A 21,108-nucleotide genomic window follows, 5' to 3' on the forward strand; every position below is an offset into this window, starting at 1 on the left:
ACCTATTAAACTGTCATTATCTCAACCCATGAGTTTTCTCACTTTTGCTCTTCTGATTCTCTCTCTCATCCCACCAGGCAGGAGTGAGTAAGCAGCTGTGTGGGGCTTAGTTGCCAGCTGGGGTTAAACCACGACTGCATGAAATGTGGGAGGGAAGTGTTCTGCCTCTTTATGCACAGTTTATTAAAAAAGGATCTGGTTTTGCTTTGCAAGTAACAGAGCCCTTTCGGATTATTATCAATCAATGTAAAATACATGAAAGCTTTGATAATTAGGTGTCTTAAATAACAGGTAATAAATAAGGTGTCTTACTACACCTGCAGAAGTATCAAGGGTCCTTGTGAGCCCCAAATGTGTTTCCATATTTTGTATTTCTAAATGTCCGTGGGGAAGCATTGGGGATGACTAATCAAGCTGGCTCTAGTGGAATACTCCTTTGAAGAGTAACAGGGAACAAGCAGCAATTTCTCAACAACTTCTAAAAGCAGTACAACAGCAGTTTTTCAGCTCATTAGGAAGCTTTACTCCCAGTTAAGATCGTGCTACCTAAGAAAAGAAAATTAGTACTGGCTTGAGATGCATCCCTTGATGCAACCAGAAGAGGGAAGCAGAGAGAACACAAGTATTTTCTGTCCATGCCAAAATCTGCTTTCCCTGGCATCCAAGCAAGCATATGTTCAACTCACAGATTCAATCATAGAATACTATGGAATGGACTCTTAGATTTTAAACAAAAACAAAGAAGAGAGAAAAAGTCAGTGATGAGATATTTTTGTTTTAGCAATTCTGTAAGAGTCCGATCACATTTTTTAAACCTTTTGAAAGGTGGTAAGGGGGAAATATGAAAGAGAAAAGTCACTTCAATATAACATAAAGCAAATAAAGATAGAATAGAGATAACTGAGGCAAAATACCAGGGTAATGTGGAGAAATTGAAAGCATCGTTGAATGACAGGCTAGCAAGACCATAGGTGGATTACTGGAAGAACAGTATTAATGGCAATGCCATAGAAACAGAGTGATCAGTAAGTTTTAAGAAGAATGAGTTATGATGTGCACTTAACAGGAGGGGTCACTGTTTTATGTCACACTAATGCTTTTTCTTCAGAGAAATTTTTTATCACTTTATCTGATATTTCTCCAGTTTGATCCTTCTAGAATTTGAAATCCTCATGAGACTGAATTTCAGTTAAAAATCAAGCGATAATCTACTGAATTATCACACTGATAATAAAACATCCCTGAAAAACATTGTAAATTTGCACTTCCTTTCCATATTGAATCCTACCAGTTTTAAAAATTATGCATATAAGAAAGGCTACTTTACAGTTCTGCTGGGTCTTTTCTTATAAAACTCCTATAATACACAAAAGAATTTAAGGAGAAAGACAAAAAAGGAGAGAGACAAAAATAGTATCGGGCAATTCTCATATAAATACAAAGCATATACCTCATATTTCTATGTTTCTTATTTGTCCACCAGGCCTCAGAAACCTTCTTCTAGTAATAGAGAGGGATGTATGTGTGTATGTACATACGGATAGATAGATAGATAGATAGATAGATAGATAGACTCATGCTAAGGGATGTTTATACTGCAAAACTCATACTAAGGGATGTTTATACTGCACCACTGCTTTTATAATTAGAGAACAGTAAACTTTTTTTAGCCTGCCTTGAGAGAGTACGTTATGTTCATGAATCTATTGGTCTTGCTCTGCAACTCTAAAATGCATCACCAAGGCTAATGATTCACCAGTTTAATGTGAATGCATTGTGACTGCAACATGGGGCAACAAGTTTCTCTAGTTGCTATCTTGCCATTAACATATATTTATGCACCAGACCCAGGTGGTTCCCAAACACAAATAGTAACACATTACTGCAGAGCATTTTTTTCTTTCTCAGCTTTTCGAAAGAGGTGAACACAATTACATGCATGTAAATAACACTCTGAATAGCTGTGAGCAGTAACAGAAATCTAAAGCAGTTGTGCAAGAGAGAAAATTAATGGTTCGTTGAACGCAACCTACTAATATAACCAGCTGCAGGACAAATAGTGTCCAGGTCAACATGTATTCCCTGTAATGCACAACACTGAGGGGGACTTGGCTGGCCATGCAGGAAGTTCAGATAAGAGGGATGGTGGCGGAGCCTTAAAACAGGAGACGCAAGAGCTGTCGCATATGCATATACATATACAAGTATGTGTGTGTGTGTGCATATGCATACATATATGATACGATCTATAATATATATGCATAGATGTGAGAAAAATAAATGTTATAGCTGAACCCAGGACAGATATGTGCATATATGTTGCATTCAGATACACGTATATACATATAACTCTCCATATAAAATGCTGTATATAATTATTATATGGCAAATTCTTTCACTACAGCAGGAACATCTTGCTTGTAACATGCACTCTGGATGTTGACCCTATGGCTAAAATCAATAGAATGGATCCACAAAGGTTGGACATTGTGAGTGCAGGGACAGAAACGGTACTGGAGGAGAGAAAGGAATCTGAACTTCATTTAAACAGGTCAGTAACATGACCTTCAACCCACACCCCTCAGGGTAGGGGCGGGGAGACGAATAATTGGGACTGAACAAACTTAGAGACCCTTTCTGCTCACAGAAGGGGAGGGTCAGGTCTGCAGAGATGTCACGATGTCCTTCACTGAACTAGTTCAACATCTAAAGTAAGAACATGTAGCAACCGCTTTTCTCCTGATCTGACTGGAAGGCTTTAGAGATCTCTTCAAAAGAGGGAGAGAAGCAAGCCAAGAGAATAACAAAAGAAGACAGACAGAAACAAACAAGAATTGCCAGTGACAAAGAGGGAAAGAGAGAAAGCAAAAACCTGAAGGGCAGAGAAGAAGGATAGACCCAGAGGGGGAGAGAACGAGATAGAACAGGAAGAAGAAACTGGATTCAACACACAGTAGGGAATCTGCTCCTTCTTCTGGTCAGTGAACTGGTGAGGATGAACAGAAACTAGAAAGGACAAGAAGACATCGAGCAGCTTGAGACACCAAGAGGCCACTGAACTACCCACCCTACAGGGATTCATAGCCCAGTCATGATCTGCTTTGGTTTAGGGTGTTTCTTATGGGTAAGTCACATCCCAGGTTCCTTTTTATGGGATCTCTGCTCAGTTAAGAAGTTACCTTAGAAAGATAGAGGAGCATTAGCAATTGACAGTCACAATAATTTCCCTGATGTTAGAAAGAACTAGACATATAAAAGGCAGACATGCTATTCCAGAGATGGTAACACAGAGGTCAGGGTACCCAAAGAAATTAGAAGGATAAGAGCCCTGGAGAGACTAGGCAGAATTCAAGTCAATATGGGTATAATATGAAGCAGGACATTTAAAGGTTCTTAATATTTGAGTATGGAGAAGGATCTACATCTGTAAGGGGAGAAGGAAACCTGTGGTGAAGGTGAAGGTAAGCCAGGGTGTGTGCTGGGAACACTGCTAAGTAGGATTTTAATGACTACAGGAAGTCAAGATATGAAACAATGCAGTTGGTACCACAGTAATTTCAAAACTATAGCAAAATATTTGATGCATACAACGGAAGATAGATAGCAATAAGTCCTTACCGTAGGAGATTCAGACTGGTAATGGTCCAGGTATCAAAGCTGTATATGACAAACTTAATTCATTCTATTTGTGTCTTGTTTTGTTTTCTCCTTCTAGTTCTCCCAAGTCAGAGGTGAGGAAAGCTGTCTCAACACTGAACTGTGAGTATTTGTCTATCTTGCACTTTTTTAAGAAGACAATGACAGAAAAAGGCAATAGTAGACATCACTGTTATGATGTGGTGGCTGACAAGCTTATTTAACTGTAACTACTGAAAACTCACATAAAATCTCCATCTCTTTGAATGTGAAGTGTATTAATTACTATTTTATTGATCAACATACTGATCATGCCATACTGTTCCTGCTACCTATTTGTGTAACTGTAATAGTTAAGAGCTTTCTGGTGTCATTTTGATTGGCTGAGATTATGAATTTGGAATTGACTGTTTCTTGAAAAACTGGTTTGAAATATACTCTTGGAGATGTCATTTGTAAGAATAACAGAAATTATATTCTGACAAAAGCAAATGCAAATGCAAATCCCTAAGGTTTGTAAACAGACTTGGGCAGGCACAAATATCGGAAGAACAATAAAGAGATAAAGCCAAGCAGAAGGGGAAGTCTAACAGGGAGATTGATGAGGTTGGTCAACTGTATCCTCCACGAAGCACAGTGAGTTTCTCATCGTTGCGCCATTTAGAAGCTGAATGGTAAGTAAGGAGCATGAGAGGAACCTGAAGAGTGTATGGTTGAGATCCTCCCATGTATTTTGTATTCTCTGGCTAACTATTTCTTGTATCTTCTTCTCCTCAGCTGTTCAGGTATGGAGTGGGACCATTTGTGGTATATCTGGTAAGATGGTGTATGTTTATTGTAAAAATATGCATGTCTGAACAATGCCAGTAGCAAACAGTGGGATTAAATGTGACCTGCTCAAGTGTGATGCCACCCCCCACTTTCCCTTGGGTTGCTCTAATGGTCTGCAGTAGCAAGGCAACCCTTTAGATATCACATCGTCTTTAACAAATCTTGACTTGCCAGACTCCCTTTTTATTCCACATATTAATTTAGTCTGATTAACAATATTAATAAATAATTTCTGGCACAATATGCCCTTTAAAAGGCCCATTTAAAAAGTAATTTCAGTCTGATTCCTTAGTAATTCTCATCAGGATGAGATTAAAAAGGATGGACGTCTACAAGGCTCCATTGATCAGTATAGCCAGCAGATTGAGAGATGATTTTTCCTCTCTGCTTGTCACTCATGAGGACACATATGGAATGCGTAGTCCAGTTTTCGTCTCCCAGTACAAAGGAGAGTACAAACTGAAGCAAGTCCACTGGAGAGCAAATAAAATGGTTGCAGGTCCAGAGGACATGATGTATGAGGAGGGGCTGAAGGGACCAGGTTTGTTCAGTGTGGAGGAGGCTAAGGGAGCAACCTAATTGCAGTTTTCTACTACCGAAGGTGGATCTTGAGAGAAGATAGAGCCAGAGCCTTCTCAGAGGTGCCCCGCAGAAGGACCTGAGCTGACTGGCTAAGCTGCGTACAGGGAAATTCTGATAAGACAGAAGGAAAAAATGCTTCCCCTGAGGATGGTGCGGCACTGAAACAGATGCCTGCAGGGGACATGGGATCTCCATCCCTGGAGACTGTCCGAACTCTAGTGGACAAGGCCCCAGATGACTAGACTATCTAGCATTGACATTATCCTTGCTTTATGCAGGGAAAGACATTAAGAGGTCTCCTGCAAACAAAATCTTAATGTCCTAATCCTGTCTCCTCTCTCTTTCTAGGCTGGTTGTGGTGATCGGTGGGCTGCTGCTCCTGTGTGGCCTGGTTTCCATCTGCGTGAGATGCTGTTTTCATTGTCATCACACAGGGGAGGAATCAGGTCCTCAGCCCTATGAGGTTACCGTCATTGCTTTTGATCATGACAGCACCCTCCAGAGCACCATTACCTGTGAGTTGGCTTTGACAGAGGCTGGGGACCTCCATACACCCTGAAGTGAGGGGCTGCACTGACTGCAGCACTCCAAGGCTGGCAGAGGGAATTCATGGCAGAATGCAGGGCAAGCAGCATCTGTACATGGCACAAATTAAGGTGCTCACCAGACTTCATGTAGCAAATGCAGCCAGACAGTGAATCAGCTGTGAGACATGTTTGGGTGAAAATGGGGCAGCTATGAGCCTCGGTGGTATTTGAGGAAGGACTGATTGTGGGATGTTGCTGATGAGTGTTCACACACCTTTTTTAGGGAAGGAAGAAGGGGCAGGAAAAGGCAAACATTTAGGCTGTGGAGAGAGAAAAGCCAGCGTGCTGCAGATATATTTGTCCTGTTTTAATCACTTGGTGCTTCCAGGATGAGGCAAACAGCTTTTGTCTCCTCCTTTTCAGCTCTCCACTCTGTGTTTGGGCCTGCTGCCAGGAGGATATTAGCAGTGGCACACTCCCATAATGCTGCGCAGGGAACACCACCCCTCTCGGCATCAGACACTCCTCCAGTCTACGAAGAGGCTCTGCGCATGAGCAGATTCACAGTTGCCAAGACAGGGCAGAAAGTGCCAGACCTGGATCCAGTGCCAGAGGAGAAATTGCAGGCATCTGTCAAGGGCAAGGATGCCCAGGAAGCCCTCCCAGGGCACTAGCGCCTGTTTCTACTGAATGGCAGATAATACAGAATAATTACGTGCAGAGACTTAATTCTTCTGGGTAGGGTTAGGAATTTCAGATTAGCTTTCTTAATCTAATGAGAAAGGTAAAAAAAAAGAGACTAAAATTCCATATATTTTCAGATCCACCATATTTTGGTGGCTTCTTTTGACACTTCCTTCAGGTAATTAGCTATTGACATTCTCTATGTCCATTTATTACATACACACATCACAAATATCACAGTTTGCACAAATAAGCAGGCAGCGGGACCAAGGTGCTGACCCACTTTGCAGGCTAGTGACCTGCGGGGAGATTGCAGATGCTGGCTCGTTCTGCTTGCCTCCAGCCTAAGTTTCCTGGGGATGACAGAATGATTTTCACAACAGGAAAAACAAAGACATGTGAGAAGGCCTTGATACCCAATAATAACACCAAACTTCTGGAAAATGCCAACCATTTATAGTACATTAGAAAAAAAAAAAGGAGTTGTGTAGGAACACAATCTGCAATGCAAACAAAAGACAGCATACATTGGTAATATGTGGAGGATATGCCCTAAATGCCTTACAGGATCTATAGAATGAAGACAGTCCAGTTCTGAATAGGATATATAGCAATTCAGAAATAGTAGTCACAAGCTCTTATATTTGAATTTAAAAAAAAATGTATGCACTAACAGATCAAAGGGGGGGGGGGGAGGGAGCAAGAATATTACCCCTGAAATAAAGCTCAACCATATTTTTGTTGCGTTCACATTTTTTCATTCATTATTCCTACTGGTGCTGTCAAAAGCAGATCAAATTAAATAAGACCATTTAAAACACTTAAGCTATTTCTCAGATAGAAATAATTTGAGTCTTTCCTTATTGATACAAATATGTTCAATAATTTAGAAATATTAATCAAACTCTTTGGGTGACCATAGGTATGGACCATCTGTAGAATGTTTTCTTGGCCTAGGTACTCATAAGAAGGTGACTCTTGAATTACATCAGTATTGTCTCTACCCCATGTTCAGCAATTGAAAACATTAAAGCAGAAAGACATCAAATATCAAATGAGAAGCAGCCATGAATGAACTGCATGTATATGTTAATGTTGATATGAATGCACAGGTCATGGATATCATATTTTTCTGAAGTGTGTGCATGGCTCTTCCTAGTAGAATACCCAAATTCTCACTGTCCTTAATATGCTGTTCTTTCCTGTGAAATACAGAAAATATGGTTATTTTGAAGGTAAGGAGAACGACCAGGTCCCCAGATATGTTTAGCAATCTAACTGCTGTTTCAATTACACCCATAGAGAATTTTAGAGAAGGTTGATAAGATAGCTTTGGGGATAGCATAAAGCCAAATTCAATGACCAGAACATCTCTGATGATGAGCCAGACCTTGCCCGGTCATAGGAGTTTTGTATCCAAGGGAATTTAACAAGGGTCTTGATTTCCCAGGTGACAAACGTCTTCCTCATCCTTATCTAACTGTACAACTAATGAGGGAAAAACTGGCATGGAATGAATGTGACATCTAAGGTTATGTCTCTTCTGCTATACGGCACACTTGAAATAATAGTAGTAACCATTTCTGGAACATCTACCAATGTGACCTATTTCATCAGCTGCTCTCTGAAGTCCACTTCAAGCCTGACTTCTCCACCAAGCTGCAGAGCATTTCCTGGAAAGCTCTTGTTTACTCCACAGTGAAAGCCTGAAGTGAGGAGAGACATTTGGTTTTGCTGAACATGTGTCAAGCGCTATCAAGCCCAGAAACTTCCTGGAAGCCTTCACAATTGTTTCCAAGGGGAACATACCGTTCCTCTGCCACTTCCTACTGCCTTCCAGCCCCGAGGTATGCGGGCATTTAACACGAGATGGCAGCCCTGCTCCACAGGACAGTAATCCTGCCTAGCAAAACAGGAGTGCACAATTTTTAACAACTTGCAAAAATAATTACATTGTATTTTTTTTTAAGACGTATAATAAGAAGGGAAGTTTTCAAATTCTTAGTTTTCCCCTCCTCTGCATCAAATCACCTCTGCTATCTCCTTTCTCAGTTTCAAGGGGAAAATTTACAGGTCAGTCGTATCCAGAGCTGTGCATTACCCGCTAATTTCAGTGGTTTCCCCTTGACCAGAGCCAGTTTTGTCTATCTCTTCTGTCCTTTCTCGCCTGCTCACATCCTACTTTGCTTGTCTCACTTACAGTTGTTAAGTGCTAGAGCAGGTATGCCTAAGTTTATTTGGTTTTTTGTTATGAATAATTAAGATCCAAAGATCCTCACACACTTTACAGACTTTACCCATGTTGTCACACTGCCTATGCACCAGACAGCCCTAGTATTCCACCTGTAGATGGGGAAAAGGATGCACAAAGTACTGAAAATAACCATGATAACCAATTCACTGACCCTCAGCTCAGCTTTAGCTCACTTGTTCACTCAAGCCTTGGACAAACACTGGGAAAGGGGTGGGACTGGAGCAGGCACAGGACTAGTGATCTCAAAGGAGAAAGAAACACCCCACCAGCACCCCTGTTGTGTTGCTCCTTTGTTTTCACAGAATAATGACACCCATCCCCAACAGGCCACTCCAAACCACTGGTTGGAACAAAAGGATCTCAGACTTGTGTTATTCAGATCTGGGGTTGTGTCCTTTACTGCTGCTTTTTTGCTTTTTACCAACAACAAGGTATATTCCTTAATCTCCTTGTAACATCATTTGTATGCAACTTGAGCTGAGGCTGGGCCATGCAGTCAGTTTGGGAGGAATGAGCAGCTTCTTTGTAAAAAATAAGAAGTTGCAGAAAAGGGAGCAGTGAGGTGGCAGTTCGGTATACAATACAGAGCCCTTTCCTGGAGGAAAGGAAAACATCTGCACAATTAGCCATTGTTTGCTGGGAGTGACTAACCCTATGCCCTCACGCCAGGGCCAGTGTGCCAGTACTGGCTCTGAGGCTGCTATAGATCCAGCGTCAAGTGAAACTGGTGACTAGTCACGAGTGGTGCAGGAGAAGCACCAGGAGAAGCACCAGGCAAGGGCTGTGCCATGGATGGACATCAAACAGAGCAAAATCAGAAGTGACTTCAGGTACGCCCTCTGTGGTTAAATCACAATTCAGACTAAAAACTAGAAGTTTTCTGGCAAGAGAGGCTTTGATATGCTGAATCCACACTAAAGATTAAATAAAAAATAAAGTCAGCCTGTGGGGGCGCAAATGGAATAAGTACCCAGTGGGAGGTACTAATGAAAGAAATATCAGAGAAGTCCAGAGTTGTAGATGGCTGAACAGTAGCTTCAGGGGATTGCCAAGAGATATACAGGTAGATAACATCTCCAAGCAACACAGGGCAAACAATGAATATTTTTGTCCTCAATTCACAGAATTCTAGGCAGTTAGCTACCTAAGCTGGTTCACTTCACAGTAGTGCACTGCAGAGCTCCTAGCAGTGCCCCTGGAGCACTGTGTGATACAGCATCTGCTCCAAACCCTGCCTCCAGAACCGGTGCAAGTATTTTTATCTCCTGCTTCTAGGGCTACAGCATTGGCAACACTTGGGGAATCCCTTTTAGAATGAACTTCTGCCTACAAGAGTTGCAGACATAGTGATATACTTCGTGCTCAGAGTTGTTCTGACACTCTAGGTTAAGAAAGAGTATATTGTTTTGACACTCTTTGGACAACTACTTCGTGCTGTCAGTCGCAGGTAGGAAAACTATCCAAGCCCATTTCCAGTTCCACCCTCTAGTGCATGGACCCAGAACGTGGGGTTTGTCACATGCCCGTGCGCTGACATTTTAATAAGAACTCTAAGTCAGATGATTAGCTGTTTGTCACTACTTCTGCATGTATCATCTTCCTGCCTGCTGTTGTGCCAGTGACGTTATTGTTATTACTGAGCTGGAGAAGAGGGCTGGGAATTCAGTGCCTGACGGGGAGGAAGCAGGGTAGTGGGAGGAGCGAGGCTTATGGCTGCACATCCAGGGCTGCATCATCAGGGCAGCAAGAGTTCAGTAAGGAGATTTGTGATCCTCACGTGGGATTTGTTGGGGGAGGAAAAGTCACCTAGCAATACACCCACAGGCCATGCCTTTGCATCAGACTAGGAAAGAACCCCAAAGCTCCTCTCTGATTTGTCAACAGAAATTCAAACTAGATGCTAGCTCAGCACCCTTATGTATAGTCCTGGAGATGGAAACAGCAATTTAAAGCACAACAGGAGTTTCAGATCAGTCTGTTAAAATTGCCAGAATGTGTTGGTGGCCTGGCTGAAACAGTATAGAAAATTCCCTCTCTTTTGTCCTTGTGAAAGGGATATCTACATCACTAAAGACAAACATGCTTCAGCAACTGCTACGCTGCAGGCAGTTAGGAAGCAAGGAGGTATTATAGAAAGTCACAATGCCATGAAATCAGAATCTTCCTCAGATCTAAACTGTGGTATTCCTTCATTCTAGGCTATTTGCTATGGCGCTGCACAAAAATAATTCCTTCCTTCTGACTCACCCTTCTGAGAACCCTCTGACACTACATGCAACCATGGCGAAATGTTCACATGTCCCAGGACAGACAGAAGCAAGTTGACGATGCTTCCTGTACAAACCTGATGCACATGAACTAGCAAAGGCTATCTGCTTCTCCGGATGAGGCACACAAAGAAAAAAATATTTGATACACTCCCATTCGCTGTCCCCCAGCAATTTATTGTTGTGCTGATTTGAGCTGATCCATTCATTAATACCTTCTCTTTTACTGGTCAGTAAATAATTTGTGAGCCCTTTATTCCTAGGAAAAAACCAAAGATATTCCAAGTATGTATCAGCTGAGTAACTGCACTAAAATTGGCCAGCTATTTTGGCTTGTTTGCAGAGAGTTTCCTTGAACTGCCTGCTGTTTGTAATGTGCCCCTGGTCTGGCACATTACGTGACAAACTTTCTGCCTCTTGTTGTTTACCTGAGCTGTTATGAACTGCGCAGTAATCCAGATCCAACAGCAACAGGGACGGGCACGAAAACCAGCCTTTTTTTGGTCTTACATCTCATAGCCACATTAAGAATAGGTCGGGATAAGCAGAGGCACTCAGCCTCACACGGGGGACATCAAGCCCCACTCCCACGAGTGCATCCCCGCAGTCACGGCTGGATTATGTGCCTGCTCATGCTGTATTTATAACCCTCGAGTCACGCGTGGGTGCGGCGTTGTTCAACGTATGTTTATTTTGCTTTTATATATCTAAAATAAACGTTTATATTAGATATATATAAAATATGTATTTTTAAATGTATCATTATTTATTTATTGCCGCAAACAAAACCAGGGGGCACACCCCTTCTTGTCCCCCCTCTCCGGTACGTGAAGGACCCGCACCTCCCCTCCACCCCCTGCACGGGCGATGTGAACCCCAGCTCCGCCTCGACGGCACGGTGACGGCGGGGGGTGGCGGGTGCCTCCCCGTGACGCCACAGCGCGGAGTTTGGCGTCGGCGGGCGGTGCGCTCCGGCGGCAGGGTCCGGGTTGCGCTGCGCTGCGCTGCGCTGCGCTGCGCTGCGCTTGCCGCGGAGTGGGTCGCAGAGCACCCGGCCGTAAGGGGAGGGAGCGGCGGCGGCGGCCCTCGGGAGGGACGGTGAGAGCCCGGCAGCATGAAGTTCCAGTACAAGGAAGACCACCCGTTCGAGTACAGGAAAAAAGAAGGGGAGAAAATCCGGAAGAAATATCCCGACAGAGTCCCTGTGAGTGCGGGGGGTGAGGGCGGCTTTCCTGGCAGACAAATCCGCCTTTGTTGGCCTTGCTGCCGGCTGCTGCTTGCTTTATATTTGTTCTTTTTTGAGGCAGAACAAATGAGATCACTTAAGATGGTTGCGATCGCGACGATCCGATTTCAAATCCCAGGCTGCTTTTGTGTTCAGCTCAAAGCTAGGGCTGTTTATTGTGTAAGGAAGGCCTGTGTCGGTGGGTGGCTGGATCCCGGCTTTCTTGGGATCCGCAGTAACTCGGCAGTGGGAATGCTGCTAATCGTTTTCTGGCAGCCTGCGTGCGTGGGGCTGGGCGGTGAGGAGGGACCTTACCATTCTCTGTGAAAATGGAGGAGAACAATGAGGTGGGTGAGGCGGGTACACTTCACGAAAAACAAGCTCGGGATCCGTGTCATCTGATCTTTTCCCTTTATTTTTATTTTGCTGTCTTTTGCCCTTTTCTCCGGCACAGTCTTGCTCTGTTATTTTCTTTTGCATGAGAGAAAAAAAAAAAAATTATACTTCTCAGGCTTTTTGCCCTCCTGTTTAATCATCCTGTGGAAAAAAAGGTCACTTGGAAAACAAGGTCATCTCCTAGCTAAACTTTGCTTCCTCATCCTTTGGTCCCTTTGGAGTGCCTGTGGAAAACTTCTAGCTTTATAATTACTAATAATAGTTGGAAAAAGAGGTGACAAATCGAATTAATTGTGGTGGGGTTTTTTTTGGTTTTGGGGTTTTTTGTGTGTGTGTGTGTGTTCCTTTTTAATAAACGTTTTGCAAATGTTCTTACTTTCCATCCCCACTGGAGAGGTCTGTCCTAGATTTACTGCCCAGGGGTACTGCATGCAAAATAATTTAGACTCCCCCATAAATCTGAGGACAAGGGTAACAGTTACACCACATGTTTTCTCTGCAGGCTAACATCATTTTATATCTTAGGAGTGGCCCTCAATTGGACTTGCAGAAGTTTTTGGAAGTCAGTATTTGGGTGCATTTGTCCTAGCTGTTTTTGAGAACCCCTGGCATAGCATAGCAGGTTGAGCAGAAGTCTTGTGCGGTTCTGTGGTATATGATGAAGACCACAGATGTCAGGAGTGAGACAAGCGGTAAACTGAGGATTAACATGGCAGATTGCCAGCAGATCATGATAGATGTGTGCAGCAGTGCCATGTGGGGAGCACAAGACCAGATCTGGTCTGGCAAAAGGTAAAAGAGGTCAAGGTAGGGGGGCACCAGCAGATCTTCATGGAGAAAGCCAGGACCAGAATAACATAATGTGCTGTTCAGGATAAATGAGAACGACACATAATGAGGCCCAGATGTTAATTGCTGGGGGTAGCCTGTTGTCAGAGCTGTGTAAGGAGCAAATGAATGCAGCAGACACATCACTTCTGTCCCTGCCCTTCCCAACAGCAAAATCCTTGAAGATGACGTCTGTTTGGCTGCCTACGCTGCAGTGCCCTGATACATCTCAGCATTTTGCTGAGATTATACTGCTGGCATGGTCCCACCTCACCACAGTCACCACCCAGCAACAACAGACATACAGATAATCTGTATCTGCCCTTTGGATTTTCTTTGTAGGTTTGTGTGTGTGTGTGAAGGGTTTAGTGCTTCAGAAGAGATACCTGTGTTATCAGGCAAACTGACTACAGTTGCTAGTCAGATTAATAGAGCACTTCCTTCCCCTGCCTCTTTGCAAGGAGATCTCTCTAAGGCTGATCTGATTCAAATCTTTCCTAGCAGTTTAGAAGCCCCAAAACTCTCACCTCTTCCTCATAGCCGATGACTTCTTCTTTTTCCTATATTACCTAATGACAAGCCACCTTTTTTGAGTCAGGATGGTCATATTGGTGCTGCTGATACAGCAGTTTTGCATGTCAGTAGTTTTTAAAATTGGAGGTAAGAATTAAAGGTTTCTCTCCACTGCAGTTTCTTGTGTTAGGTATTGCCTTGTTGGATGTGCAGGTGAAAAAACATGCAAAGTACTGTTGCTCTTCAGCCTGCATCTGTTCAGTGAGATTGTGAAACTCCTTCCTTCATAGCATTTACCAGCAACATCTTGTATGCAAATGCATGTCCTACCACAGACTGCCTGAAAGAGCTTGAATGCCTTGTACTAATTGAGATATTTTAAGGTCTTGCAGTAACAGAGACGACCCTGTTTCTATTTTAAAAACAAACTTAGAATTTTCAGGGGGTTTGGCTGTGTTGGCAGCATCCAAATGGAGCACAGGGAAGAGACGTCCAAGCTGGCATCTCCGTGGTGTGACGTCCTTAGCAGATACTCACTTGGATCTACAAGAAGGAAAGTTAGCAAGCCACTTTGGCCAGGCTAAATACACCAAGCTCATCATCATAACATTTTTTCTCTAGCGTATTGTCTCACTGATGTCACGCCACCATTTTGCTTCCAAAAGAAAGCTTAGTCCACAGCCTTTTTGGTTAGACAACAGAGTTGCTGATTTGGGTTGCCAAAGAGCTGTGGGAGCATGGAACCCTTAGAAATTAGTATCTCAGATGGAGTATTTACAGTTACAGGGTCTAACAGAATTACAAAGGTGAGGAGATTCAGAAAATCCAGCTTCTTGTTAGATGGTCAAAATGGCGTCTGCAGAACAGCAAGCCATGTAGATGTAATCATGTCATGTATCTCTTACCAGTTCAAAACTACATATCATTAAAAGAAAAAAATAAAATAAACCTGCCTGCAGTTGTTTTCTGCACAAACCCAGTAGTTCCAAAGGTTTCCAAGGCTTTTCATGGAAGAAGATCAGGTCACTTTGGAATATTTCCTGCTTCTGAGTTAAACATTTTGCCTAGCTCTGGTAACAAAAATGTTCATATTGCAGAAGATCTCTTGATCTGTTTGACTTTAAAGGTGCTGAGCTTCATATTTTTCTGTGTTGTAATGACATTAAAATATAATGAGGATTAGGATTTTGTGTCAGAGGTCTCTCCAGTGACTCCAGTTGCCTGGATGTTAGCCTGTATTTTAAGTATTAGATATTTATGTAGATAAGAAAATATCCATAACTATATGAAGCAGGTAAAATAGCCTTAAAGGATACGGATTTCAGAGTAGAAAATAACTACTGAAGAACTGGGGATTAAAAAACCTCAAACATTCCCCAGTGAGCTGTAGTTTCTCTTTAATTCTTTGCTTCATTCTAGAGCACTTGGTATTGGTGAATGTAGAAATTAGGATGTGGGACTCCTGGGAGTAGGGCTGATTTTGTGCCAATCAGTTTGGAACTGTTACCTGGAAACAGTTCAACTTGTGATGCTTCTTGTGTTCATTTATTAGCCTCCTGGCAGCTCCTACGTACAAAATTAACCTGCATTGGGACCATCAAGGTGACCTGATTTTTTTTTTTTTTTTCTTTTTTTCCCTTGGCCATTATGATTTATTTTTATGCGTGTTCCAGACTCTGCTTTTTACTCACTGCGCTTACTGCTGCAGTCCTTGGCTCCCAGCACAGCTATTGCCAGTGATTTTAAGTCTTCTTCTCACCTATCTGTGCTTTAATGTTGTGTATTTCTTATAAATTAAATAAATTTCTAATGCCTGGTAGCACCATCTCTCTCAAAGGGTAATACCCTTTTTCACTGATGCTTTTTGGTCCATTTCGTCTTACGATGTTCATGAGTTATTTCTTGCTTTCTCTCACTCTCTAGGTAATTGTGGAAAAAGCACCAAAAGCCAGAGTACCCGATCTAGACAAAAGGAAGTATCTTGTGCCTTCTGACCTCACAGGTAACAAAGTCCATTCTTCCTGATTTTTCAGTGAGAAGGTCTCAGAAGTACTTTTTACTCTATGATCAGCACCAAGAAAATATCCAGGCAGGCTCCACATCTTATCATCACCCCAATTTACGTGGCTGTCCTTGTTATATTTATGCACTTTACAGCCTGGAATACAACATGCAGAATTCTCCTGAGATCTTCTGAGGTATCCCACTGATTTAGCTAACATGCATGTGTCACAGCTGACTTCTAACCATGATGAAAATGGCTGAATTGTGTGTCATAGGCAGTAGCATAATCATCAGTTAATGATGACCTAGTTGCAGAGTTGCCAGAGGCTATTTCCTTGTTGCAGGAAGAGACAAATTCTTGAAATAGTCCCATAATTTTCCAAGATGGAGTTGTTGGAGTCATGGCTACTGAGTTTCTTTTCAGAATGGTCATAGTTGTGTGTGAATATATTTGTTTTCATTTGAGAACATGAACAAGTTAAGGGAACAGCGTTTCTTTTTCTTGCAGTATATAGTGGATTGCAAAATACTTTCTTGTGCAACATGGCTCAAGCAAATAGTAAGGAATTTGTTTTCAGGAATGGTATGACCACTTACACCAAGGCTAAATTCTCTAAGATGTGTTTGAGCTATAGGATTTAAAGGTTAAGCTGGTTAGAGGTCTTCTCACCAATCCCTGCAGTAGAGCATTTCATACCATAGTAGGTGGAGTGTGGACTTGAGAGGGTACATGCCTGAGGCATGTACCTGAGAAACTGCCAGCTCCAAGTAGATGGGCTGCTAATGTGGTTACAATCATGAAGTTCCTGTTTTCTTTCCTACATTGTTCATTTTCCCCTACTTTTCACATACAGCATGTGACTTCCGCCACCAAAAGAAAACAACCATGGTTAGGGAAAAAAAAAAACCCCAGAACAAGAAACCAAAAAACCCAAACCAAGTGTTCTTTCTGCACCTAAGGCATTCTTCTCTATTCCTCTTCAGTTGGCCAATTCTACTTCTTAATCCGAAAGCGGATCCACCTGAGGCCAGAAGATGCCCTATTCTTCTTTGTCAATAATACCATCCCTCCCACCAGTGCTACTATGGGCCAGCTGTATGAGGTAAGCCTGGCCCATCTCTTTTTCCTTTGTTGGAGTATCTGGAAGCATGCATATCTTCACTGAAGTACAACTGACCACTAGTCTACTGGCAATGGGTACAGCTTGGTCATAGATGCCTGAACATGGACCCTCTTGGCCTGGGCTGTATTCCATTCATCTCTTTAGGGAAGTTCCATCCTGCAGTTATGAAGGGGAGCCCAGGGAGCCTCATCATTTTAACTATTGTTTGCTAGGTAAAAGGATTGTTGTATCAGATGGTAAATGATTGCCTCAGCAGTGATATGTTGGTCCTGCCACTTGAACAAAGTAATGAAATAAACCTCTTTATTATTTGTATTTCAGTGGAAAGACTGTATGGGGGGGGAGGGGAAGTCGAACACACATTAGCTTTCCTATTTATACAAAAGAGATTTCCTTTTAGCCAGTAAAAGAACACAGTATCACTGGGCAACAAACTGCCTATAAATACATTGTCAAGGAACACTTATTCTTTGTTGAGAATTTTTCATCGCTTGCATTGTATATGTGAGGACCTTGTAGGACACTGCGAACATTGCTGCCCAGCATTTCTGCTGAGCAGTGTTATTTGATTGACCTTAAAGGCATTATTCTAGGCCCATCAGAGGAATGTCCTCAATTAGGTGGTTTGCAGCCTGGATTGATTTCTCCTTTTGCTGTCTTAGTGTACTTTAATAGGAGAGCTCCAGTATGGTACTGGGAACCTTGTTAGACCTGTCACTTTTTGACAGTAACTGGACAATTTGTATGTGAATGGATGAAAATCATGTAAGATTAACACACACGGAGAGTTTTCCACATCTGGACATGTAGCAGGAAGGTATGTCTGACTGTCCAGAGCTGAGATGAGGACTCTCTTCCTGGCACTCTGCAGACTTTTTGTGTCAATGTTATCACTTCGCATCTCAGCTTTACTGCCCAGATGTACACCAAGACTAGAAATTCAGCCACTTGTCAAAGTGTTCTGAAAAATTACAAATATAATGACATTTACCAAATATTGAAGTATCTAGAGGTGATTTTTGACTTGTTAAAGCCTTCCAAGTCTCTCCTCTTGATCTTAAGGCCGTACCAGTGCTGAGATTCTACTGCTTAACCTGAAACAGTCAGAGCTGTTTCTGTAGCATCTTTGCAGCACACTCTGGCTGTGGGTCTTCAAGTAAATTCACTGTGTCCAGAAACATGACATGCATGAATTTAGAAACAGAGCTGTGGCCAGAGGGAGGGAGTTGCTATAAGCTTGCTTTGGTATGAAGAAGCGACGCCTTTGATATAAAGGGGGAGAAATAGTGAAAGAGAGGTTATGCGCTCTTGTTACAGTGATCTTTTGGCTTTTTCACATGTAGTGAGTTACAGGGCTTTGGTGTGTTACTTTCTCCCTTTTTCCCCTTGCAGGATAACCATGAAGAGGACTATTTTCTCTATGTGGCCTACAGTGATGAGAGCGTCTATGGCAAGTGAGCACCAGCCCCTCAGGCATGCAGGCGAGATGGACTGATGGAATGGATTTGGGGGGGAATGTTGGAGAGGCAGAAGGAGGATGCCTGAGAAGAGAGGAAGAGAACTGGAAGTGAAACACATGCACAATGCCATCACCTACCATGCATTAATGATAACCTTTTATTTTTTAAATTGGGGGGGGGGGGGGACAGTGTATGAAAGGGTGAACTGAAAGGCTAACAAGGGGTTCTGCACTGAGGGATGGGGAAACTCCACTGTTCATAGTTCTTCTCTTGCCACAGCTGGAAGTAGTTAGCCAGTATTGGAGACTGCTAGACAAGCCATTGTGGTGGAGCTCTAGGAGAGTGACTGGGCAGGAAGGCCATTTTTGTGTAACCCTTTCATTGGATGAAGGCACGCCATGTATTGTACACTGACCTTGCCATGCCTTGCCCATGGCACAGGCTTCACTCCTGTGAGCATTCAGCAAGCTGTGAAATACTTCACTCTGCCTGCACAAGGCTGTCCTGTGCTGACAGTCTGCGCTCCTACAGCTACCTGTGAAGTGTTCGAAGAGTATTGTGTTTCCCATCATTTCTGTCAGTATTAGAAGGGCTGACTCTTGAGGGCTGGGAACTCCTCAGGTGTGAGATGTGAAGGCTGGGGAACAGAAGGATTTTTTTTTTTCCTCCCCCTTCGTTGCTTTAATTGCAAGTGCTGGAGAGAAAAATGAGAGAAGACATTTTCATTCTTATCTAGTGAAGTCAACTGATAAACTCATAAGCACAGGGCTAGAAAGGACCTCAAGAGAATGACTAGCCTACTCCAGCTCTGCGACAGGACTGAGTATACCAAACATGTCCACCATGGCTGCTCGTCAAACTTGTTCTTAGTGAGCTTCACTGAGGCAGATCCCGGAGGCTGCTGAATTTGTCTGTTCAGTTCCTAGCTAGCCTACAAGTGAGAGAGCTTTTGTTGTTACCTAACTTTAGTCTCCCTTGCTGTGTATTAAGGTAACTAACTACTAATGGTCTTGTTGCTGGTGAACACAGGAAATTATCAGTGTTGTCCTTGCACCAGTTTTCTGCGGATTTGAAGATGGCAGAAGTCCGGCGGGTTTAGCCTTCCATGTCTCATCCTTGTACAGTCCTTGCACCACGTGCACAAGCAGAAGAAATCAGTCGTTCCCACATGCGTTTTGCTGGATTTTTGTGATTGGACAACAGTGCCACTCTTTGCCACAGGAGAGGTGCTTTTAGACTTGAAGGGGAATAGATTCTCTGTAGATTTTTTTCTATTATTTTATTTTAAGCCCGTGTTGTTCTTAGAAGGGTGACAGATCCTGTTCTGTGCAAGCCTTATGCTGTCATGCCAAAGCAGTTTCTTCCCAATGGCACAAACAGCAGATTTTCCCATAACTGCCATAACTCTGATGAAGGGATGGGGGTTGGGGAGTGAGCTGAGTTGCAGGAAAATTGTGGGGTTTTACCTAAAAATCAGAGAACTGGACCTGAATTACTGTAATCATTCCTACGATTAAGAGAGGGACCAAGAGAGAGGAAAAGACAAGAAGGATGAAGAAGACAGGCAGATTCTGAAATAAGTTAAAGGTGTTTGCTCTCCTTACATGAAGTTAGATCCCAGTTCTCTGCGTTCCTCAGGAATGAGAAATCAAAAGGAGTGCTCCTTGATTGTGGAAGACAGGAAATCAGGTTTCAGCGTTCTCTGTTGTTCCGCAGAGGTACACAAGACAGGAGAGCAGGCTGGGAGCATGAAGTGGGAGTTACTGGCAGAACTGTGTGAAGGTCAGGGAAGGCAGCGTGGTGGGGCAGGAGGGTCACTACCTGTGTGATATGGGAGGTAGTATAAGAATGGGAGAGAAGGGGGGACCATGAAGGAGGTAGACAGAGTAGTCATAATGAGCAGACAGAAAATGGGGAAATAAAGGATGAAATGGGTGGGTTAGCATCCCCAGTTTTTCCTCTTGAACTTCAGGTTTGCTGTTCCATCATCTGGAATAAATGCATTTGGATGCGTTGTACCGTCTGCCAACTTGGATAACTTCAGTTTCTGCCTGTAGTGCTCAGTCCTCTCTTTTTAGACCACTCTCCTCCAATTACCAGGCTCTTTTCACATCCTTTGGGTGCAAATCCGAATCAGTCTCTTTTAGGAAGCTCTGTCTGTTCTGAAGCAAAAAACAGACCCAGGAGGCTTTCTCGGGTGAAAACCAAGATGCAGGCAGATGGTGTGCATGTCTCTGCCGCTGTCACACTTGCTCACATGCGTGCTGCCAAGCACGTAGTTGTGTGTTGTCTCAAAGCTTAAGGGAGAAAAGAGTTGGCATCTGGGCTGCTTGGTTTTGAGTTCAGACCCCCCCTCCTGTCCTGTTGATGGGTTTATACGTGACATGTGTGGGACTAATCTCAGCCGTTTGTTACACGTAGAGTTTACAGTTTGATTTAGTTATTTTACAGTTCTTTTAACTGGATTGTGGCATTTCTGTTTTTGTGCTAGTCTGGTATTGTACAAGGTAATGATGGTAATTCTTTTTTGTGTTGGTTAGCTGCAGGTTCTTGTAAAATAAAGTTCATACTACTTGAGCTAAATCAACCAGTCAATAAAGATGCATTTGAAAATCACAGGCTTGATCCAAAATGGGTGACGAGCATTTCTTCCTGATGTGGGCTTGTAGGACAGCTTTGCCAGAACTTCTTGCTGCTACTTTTTCACTGAACCCCAGATTTATTCTGTCCTGTCTACCAGGACAAGTCACTTCTCTCCTTATGTTGTTACACATAGC

General features: G+C 42.9%; 2 protein-coding genes across 3 annotated transcripts; both read left to right on the forward strand.

Annotated features, from left to right (window-relative positions):
* The first annotated feature begins 2,651 nt into the window (after positions 1 to 2,651).
* Positions 2,652 to 6,763, forward strand: TMEM52B (transmembrane protein 52B). 2 transcript variants are annotated; one of them, XM_030478606.1, is made up of 5 exons: positions 2,652 to 3,124; positions 3,716 to 3,759; positions 4,414 to 4,452; positions 5,398 to 5,564; positions 6,000 to 6,763. In XM_030478606.1, exons 1-5 carry the CDS (start codon positions 3,092 to 3,094, stop codon positions 6,248 to 6,250), a joined length of 534 nt encoding a protein of 177 aa, XP_030334466.1. In that variant the 5' UTR covers positions 2,652 to 3,091; the 3' UTR covers positions 6,251 to 6,763. The 2 variants fall into 2 exon arrangements, with proteins under 2 accessions (XP_030334466.1, XP_030334467.1); XM_030478607.1 differs by lacking the exon at positions 2,652 to 3,124 and having other exon boundaries at positions 4,161 to 4,452.
* A 4,887-nt stretch (positions 6,764 to 11,650) lies between these two features.
* GABARAPL1 (GABA type A receptor associated protein like 1) lies at positions 11,651 to 20,956 on the forward strand. The gene is made up of 4 exons (XM_030478608.1): positions 11,651 to 11,985; positions 15,667 to 15,745; positions 16,732 to 16,850; positions 18,264 to 20,956. Exons 1-4 carry the CDS (start codon positions 11,896 to 11,898, stop codon positions 18,327 to 18,329), a joined length of 354 nt encoding a protein of 117 aa, XP_030334468.1. The 5' UTR covers positions 11,651 to 11,895; the 3' UTR covers positions 18,330 to 20,956.
* The last annotated feature ends 152 nt before the right edge of the window (positions 20,957 to 21,108 follow it).

This window comes from Strigops habroptila, chromosome 3 (assembly GCF_004027225.2).
Source record: "Strigops habroptila isolate Jane chromosome 3, bStrHab1.2.pri, whole genome shotgun sequence".
Classification (NCBI taxonomy): domain Eukaryota; kingdom Metazoa; phylum Chordata; class Aves; order Psittaciformes; family Psittacidae; genus Strigops; species Strigops habroptila.